The sequence below is a fragment of the Pygoscelis adeliae genome, unplaced genomic scaffold (genome assembly GCF_000699105.1).
Source record: "Pygoscelis adeliae isolate BGI_AS28 unplaced genomic scaffold, ASM69910v1 Scaffold96, whole genome shotgun sequence".
In the NCBI taxonomy this organism is placed as follows: Eukaryota; Metazoa; Chordata; class Aves; order Sphenisciformes; family Spheniscidae; genus Pygoscelis; species Pygoscelis adeliae.
The window spans coordinates 155,874-168,378 of record NW_008824935.1 but is presented as its reverse complement, the minus strand read 5'-3'; the positions used below and the strand labels follow the sequence as shown (position 1 = coordinate 168,378).

The 12,505-nt window shown below is 37.3% G+C and overlaps 1 protein-coding gene across 1 annotated transcript in view; it reads right to left on the bottom strand.

Annotated features, from left to right (window-relative positions):
* The window catches only part of MTA3 (metastasis associated 1 family, member 3), a 179,162-nt gene that overhangs the window by 60,702 nt on the left and 105,955 nt on the right, over window positions 1-12,505 (bottom strand). The window contains exons 10-11 of the mRNA XM_009325345.1: window positions 7,600-7,788; window positions 2,163-2,237 (exon numbers count right to left, since the gene is read on the bottom strand). Coding sequence (XP_009323620.1) covers window positions 2,163-2,237; window positions 7,600-7,788 — 264 coding nt within the window. The remainder of the gene's footprint in view (window positions 1-2,162; window positions 2,238-7,599; window positions 7,789-12,505) is intronic.

Sequence of the window (12,505 nt, the reverse complement as noted above, 5' to 3'; positions counted from 1 at the left end):
CCCTTCACCTTGACTTGAAGGGAACATGCTCTGAAGGCAAGGTGGCAGCAGTATCTCCACTGCCATTAAATCACCACCTTTAGCTACCAAGCAAGAATAACATTTAGTAGCAATTATGACAAGGAAACCTTTCTTATGCCTGACACAATGCAGCCAATTCACACAAAGAAATAAAGATAATTAAAGAGCAAATTTTCACATTAAATCACACCAATCTAGAATTTGGAGACCGTAGTTTATGCATAAGATTCAAGTATGTACATCGACCTTTTTGTCTTTCCATTCCCCCAAGCTGCCCTACCCCTCAAGCATGATATTTAGAGGAGAATGACTCTCAAATTGCCACTGTCTTACTGAACATATTTTCTCCCTGAAATGCATTCAATTATCACAGCTTGTTCTGGTGGGGAAAAAACCCTACAGATATCGTTTTCACTGAACTGTATTATTTTTACCATTTCAGAACAAACTAAACAAGGGCAGGATGAAGTTCTGATCTCTCATCAGGAAGGATTACAGAAATGTTAACCAGGATAGAAATTAGGTATTTGGCCTACACCGGTTTTGTTACTGATGATCATGCATGACCTTGAAAGAACATGTCTAAGGCATTAAATCCTGTGCTGTATTGCCATGTTCTAAGTTTACTTAGTTACAAGTAAAACACAGGCATTTATACGAGTATTCAAGTTACAGATAACCATAAAGCCTGTGTTTTCTGTGAGGCTGAAAAACTTAATCCTGCGAAAGGATACACAAACTCAACACACCATCACGCACCTTGATCGTTGTAGCAACAGAATCGTAATGAAGCTCTGGAGAACTTTAGAAAGGGAGGCTCAGTCTTTCGCCAACCACTCCAGAGCAAGTATTTCAGAAAAATTTCACAGGAAACAAGATCAGTCTCTGAGCAACCTAAGAGCGCTGACAAAAGTCAATTTGCAGTTCAATTTATCCTTACTCCATGGCTTTCAGTATCAATAAAATCTTTTTATCTGATTCCTCAAGATCATCCGTTGCCCAATCCTTAAGAGCTGACAAACAGCACAGCAAATCTCTGCTGGCAATACCTTTCTAGGATAAAGATTAACAGTGCAAAAAAAGTGTTAAAAGTGCAATGAATGGAGACAAACCCAGAAAAACACGCCTTTAAACACAGCATATTATTTTCTGTTTGTATTATCCATAGAACTAAAAGGTCCTAGTGATAGCCCAAGATTCTACTATGTGGTAAAAGAATTTTCCCTTACTTTCCATACCCTAGCAAGATGATGTAGAAACACTTTCAAATAAAACAGAAAAACCTGAAGCAATCATCCTTCTGACACACTAACAAAATCGGGAACAAATCCCAAGATCCGTCTAACAATACAGCTGTAATCATTACAGCATAAAATTTATTTTCAACATGCTGTACATCCATCGCCACTAACTTTGCAGCAAGTAAAGGAGCCACAGACTTAGATGTTAAATCATAAATTAAAATGGAGTCTTTTAAAATATTCTATATATCTAAATCAAGGAGTAAAACTATATAAAGTGCAATATATAAAAAGCACTAACACTGAAATGTTGCCTAAACCTGCTTAAAATATCCCAGTGTAAGGTACCCAATATAATCTTACCACGTTTCTGCTCCAGAGCAACCCAAACAATCGAACATTCAATCAGAAGGATGAACACATCCACTGTGTGCAGAACGTTCCCAATTTTGTTTTTAAATCCTGGTAATGCCAAAGTAATGTTCTATCATGGAATATCAATAAAAGGTTCATAACATTAGCAGCCACCTTTAACACAATGTGTATTCCCTTTCCTTCAGTGCCATGCACAGCTTCACAGCCTAAAGCATTTGCTCTGTAGCCCATTTCCTTCTTATCCCATACTGCAGGAAGAACCAGGAATCACATTGCTACAAACCAGCATACAATACAAATGGCTTAAAAAGCTCTTCACAGCTATGTGATGTACAGTAGGCATCAGAGGATTTGACAATGCACCCTGTGAACCGCACAAAACCGCTGGTCTGTAGCCATAGATATTACCATAAGCCTCCCACCGTATTTCTTTTTAAGAACACAAAGAGATTTTTATGCTTTAGCAAGTTCAGACTTTTTAAGAACGTGGCAGACTGTTTCATGCTGAAATAGCCATTAAATTACCTGCTGCACATATCTGTCAGTGGTTTTCCACATGTAATAATACTCAATGATGCTAGTCAGCGACTTCCAAGGGAGCTGAAAAACATTTGTTACAAATTAAAGTGGTTCCAAGAAATTGCAATGTCCGCATCTTATTAAACACATGTTAAAATCAAGTATAGTTGATACACAATTACTAAAATGTGAATGCATTAAATACCTACATTAAAATCCATATGCAAATAAATACATATTACTATTAATAATACACAATCTTTCCTTATAGTTAACAAAGATGCAGAATTACAACAATATTACACATCCAAATCCAAATGTAATTTATTCTGTTTAAGCCATATGGTTAAACAAAATGATCAAAACAGAATCCAGATTTCCATCAGGAAACACAGAAGGTAGTATCTCTATTATAAAGTCTATCAGATGGAGAACAACATCAGGACTAAAATAAATCATCTTGACAAGACTGTGTTCGAGTCTTATGATAATTTTACTTTTAAAAAATACAATGGTTGTTCTACTTCGTTCACAGGTTTTTCAAGTCCCATAATAACTCAGCTGCTCATACAATATCACTAGTTTTCCATAAACCTCTGCATTCTATTAAACTATTAAAGACTCTTAAACAAGAAACAAAAGGATGCTAGGGACAAATGCTCTCTTGAGCAACAAGAGTGATACTGACAATGAATATTTCACAAAAACCTCTGTGCAAACTCAGGGCAAGTGATGATGATGATCATCATCATCATTTTGGGTGCACACGTTCATTGGTAAAGTGAAAATGTACTAGTCTAAGTTTAGGGGAGAAAATTAAGCGTACAGCAGCCATTTTTAATTACTACCGAATCACCTATTTAACTCCATACATTCTTTCTATCATTTAGATTAGTAATTCTCTCACAGAATTCATGCAATTTTTCTTCATAACCTGGAAACACACTACTATTTTGCGCTTGTTTTCTTCTAGAAGCATGCATTAACACCAATATTCTCTACTCTCCAGAAATAAGGATGATTTCTAAGAAGTCCCAGAAAATACACATGTGGAAACATCTTTCCAACCTTATTCACTCCACTTTGGGGCCTTCTCCATGTCCTAAGCCAAAAGAATAGGTTCCTGAACCTCTAATTACGTTCCTCAGAGCAACAGAGGAACACTGTACCAAGCTGCCTCTCCCAGCACGCAGGAGCTCACAGCCAATTTTTCAAGCTGCTTGCTTGCAGATACTCGGAGGAACTGAGTCTGGCTCCCACTTCTGCCTTTCAGGAGCTGGGATTCAGGTCCAGACTCAGCTGTGAAATCTTTTTAAGGCAGTGTACCACAGCGTGTAAATCCCTGGTCCAAACACTAGCAGTTTTGTCCATTTGCATTTAACACATAGCAGTGTAACAAATGCATAAGCTGATGTTGCAATAGGTAGCAACACGATTCGGTTTACTAAAATCCTTTTACCTTCTCGGGTAAATTATGCCTTAAGAGAAATCTGCCCAAGAAGAGGCCAGCAACGGGAACATGTGTTTGGTGTGAGGTGACAGATGAGCTGCTTCTCAGTCTCTAGGTCCACATTCTTCCTGGCATCCAGATGAAAGTCACCCCAACTACCTGCCATTGTCAACTAGTACATTTTAGCTTCTCCATATTTACTTTCTCTCCTGAACACTTATTAACACATTCATGCCACAGATTATGTTTGACATTTCTCTAGAAAATACTTTAATCTGTTTTAACTATGATTGTGACACCAGAACGTTCATTTACTCAGTAGGCATCTACAATTAAAGAAAGATAATTAAAGTGCTTGGACTGGATAACTATAATCCTTTTAGACTTTTGATTCATAACTCAGAAAACCTGCTTGACAAAATGGTTATGAATATCCTGTATTCTGTTTACCTACGCACTCAAATGACAAAACACTGTAGAGGCATGTGAATTTTCCAGAGGTGGCTCTGAACTGCCAGAGAAGCTGTAAACATCCATAGAATAATGTTCTCTCATTACCAAATTCTATTAAACGCTAATTGAAAGAAGAGAAAAGGACCATCTGCGTGACATTTTTGCAGGAGAAAATTAGCAAAGAGGTGTCAGCAGTACAAAAACAGGGAGAGGGAATTTTCAGTTTCTTTAGTTTCTTCAGGGTAAAAATGGACCACTCAAATCAGACCAGCAGGAAAAACTTAGGAATATAAAGTATCTTAAAATGAGTATGTTAACTTTAAGGCACGTTTCCACAATTTTCTGATGTTGGAAAACAGTTGCTCCTGTTCTCTATAAACGGTTCAAGTCTGATTCCCAAGGCCTTTCCTGCCATATTTGAGATATAAGTGTTATAAATTTGTGAAAACTGTTGATAATGAAAAACTAAGAATTAACAAGCATAACAGCTGCCTCTTACCATTAGGAAAATAGTTATGTTTGGGGAACATAAAATATTCAGTCTTCCATTCTGCTACCCTGGGATGTGAAGTAATCTGAGTACATCAAGTAAATTCAATTAACTTAAAAAGTTTAGGTTGATTAGGATTCACATAGGTTCTTAAAGACAGCAAAACCTCAGCTAATGAGCTGATGTAACAGTCGATGAGTCAACAGCTGATGAAAATGATCATTCAGAGGCTAGACTGGTAATTTGATGACAAATGAGCTTCTCCTGCCTATTAAAAAAAAGGTAAACTCCTTTACACCATTTAATTTATAATAATTGTCTTGCTTACTAATATTTAATGTTTATAGCTTAATGCTTGAGCTGCACACTGAATGTCAAATAGTGCCAGTTCTTACTCATTGCTGGAAAAGTAAATGAACCTGCCCTTTAGAGAGCTATCACGTAAGGGCTGCAACTGCAGCTGCCATGCCCTGCAAACCCGGGCCAATTCAGAAAAGGCAACTCCCCTGGCATATGACAACTCAAGCGCTCAGGGTACTACATAACCCTTCTGCTTCGGGAGACTGCTACCAACCACTTTCCACCATGCAACACGACAGTCTTGCCTGTACTGTAGCACCACTGCGTGACTGCTTAGGTTCGAGTTTAATCTCAGGCACCATAGGATTTAATTTTATCATTAGATCTCCTACGTGGACACTTGAACAAGTTAGCATGTACACTACCAGTGCGTTAGCTTCTTTGTCCATGCTCTTACATGGACAAAGTAAGACATCTTTCTTACTTTTCAATGACTAGCCACTGAAGAGAGGGATGGTAATAGATAAATGTATTCTCATAAAAAAGTCACTACTTAAGTATTTATACCTACCTCACCTTGCAGAAACTTTTCATATATCCATGATCTAGATCTTGAAGGACTATTTTAGATGATTACTTAAAACTAAATGTTTGTTTTCAAATCCCTGTACTTTTAGAATGCTACAAAGCAAGTGAGCACATGAATTTTACTCTAGAGAAATTAAGATATCCCACGATTACACAATGATTAATATAACTGAAACATCTCAAATTACATGGAATTAGATCAAGACTCTGTGCACTAAGTTGCCAATACCATATAAATTGATACGTAAAATAGATGTTCTTCTAGTGATGTTTTAAAAATGACATGCCACTTTTCCAAAGGTAAAAAAAAAGTGACTTAGGATAGACAACATCCCTGTTCTAACTAAATGAGACTATAATTAATTAGTGCCCCACATCCACTCTGACTCATCATTAATGTGCCCTGAGTAGGCTATGCAACCCTATCTCTAGATCTGTGCATGTCTCTCACTTTGGGAGGAGGGCAAGGGAAAATATCTGCATTTTGGGAAGGAAGATTCAGTGAAAGAGGGAGGCTATCAGGAGTCTACCTGAGATTGAACATTTTAAAAAACTTCGAATAGACTCACTCAAATATCTACCATTTGAACATTACAAACGCATAAGCGATTCCTGCAGCATGTTACTCCACTGTATCACTTTAGTGTATGCATATCAACAGAATTACATGTAACATAACACAGAAATTATATGGAAAATAAAAATATTACATAAGTACCAGACAAGGCTTAGGTATACTTGGTCACAAATTGTGCTAGGACTCAACTTGTAAACAGCCAATAAATTCTGTAATACATACTTTAGGCATTTTGAAAAGCCAAATACTATGTATTAGGGAACACTTAGTTAGAAGACATAGCTACTGAACTAACCTACAATTACAGCTGAGGACCACTTATCTGTATGAGAAATAATAAGGAATTGTAGTTTACATTAAGATTTCCATTCTAACACTCCATAAAATATTCTTTTCCACTCATATTTTCTTGAACTTAACAGAGCTATTTCATCCATGATGCAATTTTCAACCTTATCTGATGGATACAGTGTACATTTTCTCCCTTAGGAATCTCAAAATTAAGCACGCAAATATAAGACACCTGTTAAAATGTCAGTTCTTCAGAAAAACAATAGTCTTCCCTTCCCACCTTCATTCAATTACCTGTTGCATTTCAGAACTGTGAAAGCGAAGAAAAGACAGCTTAGCTCAGTGCCAAGCCTCCTCCCACTGTCCCGCACTCTATCTCGGAAGGACTTCTACATTTACCATACAGTACCATTTTCCCCTCACAAAGATTATTAATAACATCTGCGAAGAAAAAAAAATCTGAGCTCTCAGAGTCAAGCAGAATGAGATTGTTGTGAAAATGTTTCAATCGACTTCAGTCTTAAATAACGGAATTCCTTTGGCTCAAATCCTAACCTTTTCACAAGGCCCCATTTGAACTTAGTAGAACAAAGGAAATCTTTTTCCTTGAAAGAAAGAGACTCTCCGAGAAACATGCAAAAAAATTTGCAGACAAATTACTAGCAATTCCAACAATCAGTGTTACAATCAATTTCATTTCATTACTCTGCATTAGAATTCAGCTTTGCTGCCCTATAGTCTAATACTTCAGTACCAAGAACAGTGTAGTTAGAATATATTGGACAACATTTCCTTTACATTTCAGAAGTGCCAAAATACCTAATATGTCAAAATAACTCCCTGTAGTGCACTTTAAAAGCTATCTGAATATAAATTTCTCTCTGCTAGCCATAGAAGGAAACCCTAGCTTTCCAAAACCACTCAGGGGAGTCAGCCATGTAGCTGCTAATGAATTTCACTGGAAATCATGGAAAAGTTCTAAAAAGCTGCTGGAACTTTTTCAGACGCTTGTAAAGTTATTTTAAAAATCCTTAGCAAAACTCATCAGCATACGAGACATCCTACCTGGTATTAAACCATTAAACAGATAATCTTCTGTGAACATCTTTCCAAAGAATGCTACTGAACAAGAAAGAATATTGACTTTCATCCAGATAAAATTTATCTATCTGTTAATTACATGTATCAACTACACAGATTTCTCCTCTAGCTAATCTTCCAAACCTACAGAAAGCAGTTACGCTCACCCATGCAAAAACATAGTAACAGAAAAGCGTACTAATTTCATACTTACAAAGTCTTGTCGAATGTCATTGAAGTCCTTGCCATACTTTTCCAATGCCTCTTCAAATAAACTAGCTTCCGATGCTGACCACTCTTCCATTTCGTCTCTACACAAGACAGGCCCTCCAAGTGGCACTAGAACACTGATGGCACTGCTCAAATCATAGTTGTGTTTATGCAGTGTATCCATTGCATGAAACTAGCAAGGAGAAGGAGAGAAGAAAAACCATGTTTAAATAGACAGCAGCCCATTTCAGTTAACACAGATTCAATGTTGTTATTTTCTATAAGCCATGCAAGAATGCTCAACTAATGCTAAATTTAGAATCTATCTTGATATCATGGGTTTTCTGCTGTGGAAGATAAGGAAAATAAATTGTTTATTACTTAATTTGGGAAAGGAAATGCCTTAATAAAATGTCTACTAAAAATGGCATTAGTTTATTAGCTCCTGCAAATTACTAGCACACATTTCTAGAGAATCTTTAGTTGGTAGAAATTGGTTCCAAGTAACCCAGTAGAGACAGTGGCGTATATTGACTGAGGGGCCATTTTCAATTAACAGAAGTTCTAAACAGTAGCTAAATAGCTGTCGAGACATCTATGTGCTCAACATTCTCATTGCTGGGGAAGGAAGTCATTTATTGTTTTCATTATCATCATACCGAAAAACAAGCAAGATTTTTGTCCCTTGCTAAACTCTGCTGTCAGAGATGAGTAAATGAGGTTTCTTTGGTTACTTCACTTTCCTTTATAAAAGAGGAAAATAGAAAACAAACAAGTTATAGCATTTCACTTTAGAGGTAACACTGAACGCTCACAACCCTAACCAATGATGGGGAATATGAACAGTAAGCAACTACATTACAAATCCACCCGCAGGGAAAACGAGCAACATACAAGAAGCCTTTCTGACTCAGCGTCCCAAAAGACCCCATCACCACAATCTTAAATTGTTGTGCTGAAAGGAGGTATTAGAGGTATAAAGCCCAATAATGTGTGTGACTGTGTAACATCAGTCTCCCACCTATTTGTCCCACCACAGCGATGAGCTGTAACCGTAGCATGCAATCTCACACAGCCCTAAACTCATCTTATGAGAGGGGGCACCCCGAACCTTTCAAGGAAGGAACACTCTTCCATTATGTGTCAGTATAGCACTTACAGAGCCATTCCAGTTGAGCTTCTGCATACAAATGTACTGCAAATAATGCATTCTCCTTAGCTTTTGCCATCTCCTATAAGTGGCTAAAGTCTTCCTCCAGCTTTCAATATACCTCTTTGAAAGCTATCAAGCACAAGATTCTTGAACTGTTTTGTCTGCAAGAAGTAATGTCACTATTATCCTACAATATGTCGTTTTACTTACGGTTCAAGTCGAATTCACCACCCTTGAGAAAAAGCCATTGTTAAAATTAAGTATTCTAATATGAAAATATGTAACAATGTCTAAAATCCATAATCTTTAGATTAGAGAATGTAAAATGAAAACACTGGTTTATTGCTTATCATTCAGGCAATGAGTAAACCAGGCCTAAAGATTGAACTCTTACAGTATATGTGTTACCAAGGTTTAAATCTTTGTTTAATTGCAGCCCCTGTGGAAAAGCAGTACATAGGTCATTTTCCAAGCAGCTGCTAAATCCGCATCTATGCACTGATACCCACTTTCTTAAAGATGACCATAGAAGTGAATAAATCAGGATCTTGCTCTTGCCTTATGTTCATTTTTCCATCTATAGTAAACTTCTGATTCCATAAAGCTTTTGTTGATATTACTAAAGAAAAGATTCATAATGAACTCTGTGGATAAGTACTGTCTTCACTGAGCTGTTCTGTGACAGAAGACCACTGACAAGTTCCCACGATAACAACTGTTTGCCTTCTGCAGGTTTGTCAGCCTTCACCTGCAGTCAAATTCCCACACTGCAGTGAGTAAACTGTGCTAGCAAAAGCAAGAGCAGCCTGAAGACATTACTAGAGTCCAAGTCAAAAAGTCGTGGAGTATCTCCTTTTTATCTGCTTTACCCAAGGATGAGAGGACTGCAAGAAACAACTAGTGGGTACCTGATACCTAAAGGAGCAAGAGGCTGGGAAGACCTGGTGTTGCCTCTCCCAAACAGGAGCTTGAAGGACAGAGGAAGAACCACCCTTCCCTAAGAACTCTTGCTCAGAACATACTGTCCAGCACAGACGAGGGGTCCCACCAGAGGGAAGGTATTAGCCACACAGATAAAGGGAACTTCAAGTCCAAATTTAAGCAGGTAAAGGCAGAAAGTATCCATCAAAAGTGAAGGAAGGGCTGCATGGAGCTGGGAAGAAAGGGAATGACAGGGCATGCTGCAAACAAGCTGTAACATGCAGTTCCCAAACCAGCTGCAATTTCAGTAGTCAGTTAAATCAACTAGACTGAACTGCCTCCAACAAAGCACTCAAACTGGAAATAGAGTATGGATTCCATAATTCAATAATATTTTAAGCATGTTTATCTTAGGAGCCACACATATGGAAGTCTAATAAAAAAAATCATTAAAAAGACATCATTCAAAATGCAAAGGAAAAACCTGTTCACACTTTTCATTTTGAAGAGACATCAAAAACTACATTTACGTCCTTACAGTAAAGTAGCACGGGCTCTTCCAAACAAGCCCACCACAAGGAGCAAGCGATTCCATCAACCTGCTTTGCTTTAATGGCTCTCATCGTCAGTGAATGCACTACACAATGTTTAGGAATCTGAAACAGGAAGCCTTCCCAGTTTCGTTCTCTTCTCAGAGATCAATTTGCATTATAAAATAAAACACTGCCTCTGAGAAGGCCAGAAATGCAAGTTTCAGTTGGCTGTTTGTCTCACAAGTCTTTATCACTGTAAGAAAAGAACATGTACTATCATCTAAGAAGGTAAACACACATTGTTTCATGTCTTCCACTAGGGTTTTCTAAAAGCATTGGTAGTTTCCTGCCTTGTCTCATTACCTTCCCCATGTTTTCAAAATAAAGAAGCCTGAAAGTAGCCTCTCACTTGCTGTTAAGCTACAAGACCTCCCTAATGTGTACATCCACTGTGAATTTACTCATGTGTATAACCTATGCATTTATTGTATTTTTTCTTTTCAGTATCAGTCTGTTTACAGTCATCTCTAATTGAAACAACTAATTAGGAATACTGGAAAGCCACAGGTGTGGTGTACAGAAATCCCATCAATAGCACTTCACGTGCAAGGGTTATCTGCCTTGCATTAAGAATACAGACAGTATAATTTTCTTAGTGTTGGGCACCTACATCCCTTCCAAAGCACCAATGAGATACACCGCAACTTCTGCAAGCGTCTGTACTAACTTTAACTGCTGCTCAAAATATGCTCCCAATTAACATGGCAATGTCTGAAAGAGTAACTACTATAATGACAAATATGTCTTTTCTTAACTTTGAAGGAAGTACGTTGCCAAAGAGCAAAAGAGAGGGTTTTAAAAAGCTGAGGGGGTAGGAAAATGAGAACAGACAGACACAATAATTAAACCTGGGGTGGCTCCTCTGGTGCCTCATTATAAGATATGCCTTTCATTAAGTGCAATGGCACTCAAACACTAAGTGTATCCCTGTATCAGCAGCACCGCACATGTACTTTCAAACAAGAAGAAATTGCTGTAAGGATGAATCTATTCTATTAATCACTGAATACAGTAAGAACGATGCGCAACGTGTAGGATTTATTAGAAATTCTTAATCCAATGAAATCTTAATAAAATGAAAAATGTTAAACTAAAGAACTATTTTGATGTAAAAAAATAAAGCATTTAATGTGAACAAAATTGTGTTGGTAAGGTCGTACCGGCAAGTGTGAAACAGAAAACTCCTTTTGAGTACTACCGAAAACATTACGTTTTGCCACTGCCTTTACTACGCTACCGTAGTCCAGATTAAATCAGTTTCCTGTTTAATAGCCTTTGAGTACACTGCAAAACATAAGAAATTAAATATTTTTCTCATCATACTAAGGAATATATTTTATCTGGAATGTAAGAACTGCCCTACTGCATCAGACCAGTCATCCATCTAGCCAAGCTTTCTGTCTCTGACAGCTGCACCAAGGGATGTTACTTAGAGAAAATATGCAGGTAAGCCTAACCACAGTCTGAGGTCAATTCCCATTTCATTCACCAGCATCCTCAAACCTTGGGAATTAGGAACGCTAGATGGTACACCTCTCCCTAGTCTCCTCGGTACCCATTTATGGAGCCATGGTCCGTAATTTTTCTAACCCCTTTTTAACCTGCTGATATTGTCTGTTCCCACAAAATTTTGTGTAACTAAATTCCAGGGGCTCTCTAGCCACTTTATAAGGCAGTACCTTAACTATTTTAAAGTGATCTGTTAGTTTCATCGAGTGTCCTCTAGTTCAAATACTCAAGTATCTGATGAATAGCAGATCTACTTTAGCCTTAACTATCACCTTCACGATTCTGTACACAAATACTTAAAATAATAAACAACAACCACTGATGCCTTTGGAAATCTAAGTCAAACTTGATTCTACAAACAGTAACATTTTCTTGTTCTCACATAGTTTTCCTGGCACGCTTTTATTACTGTCTTGTACACATCTTGTCATCTCAACTAATATGAAAATACAGAGACAAAACACTGGTCTGTAATTAATATATTTTTAACTTTCTCTAAAAGATGCAGGTGCTTACATTACAGTGAATACTTTAACAGACTACGGAAACATCCTAAGGATATCCTAAGTAAAGTGTTCTTCAAAAAGTTGCCTACAAAGTCAGATGGCTTAACCTTTAGAAAATTTACTGACACACATACCTAGTAAGTACAGAATATTACCTAAGCAATTTTCAATCAGCTTTATTACCACAAACTTTAAATCACACTATTGATCAATTATACTGAATGAATC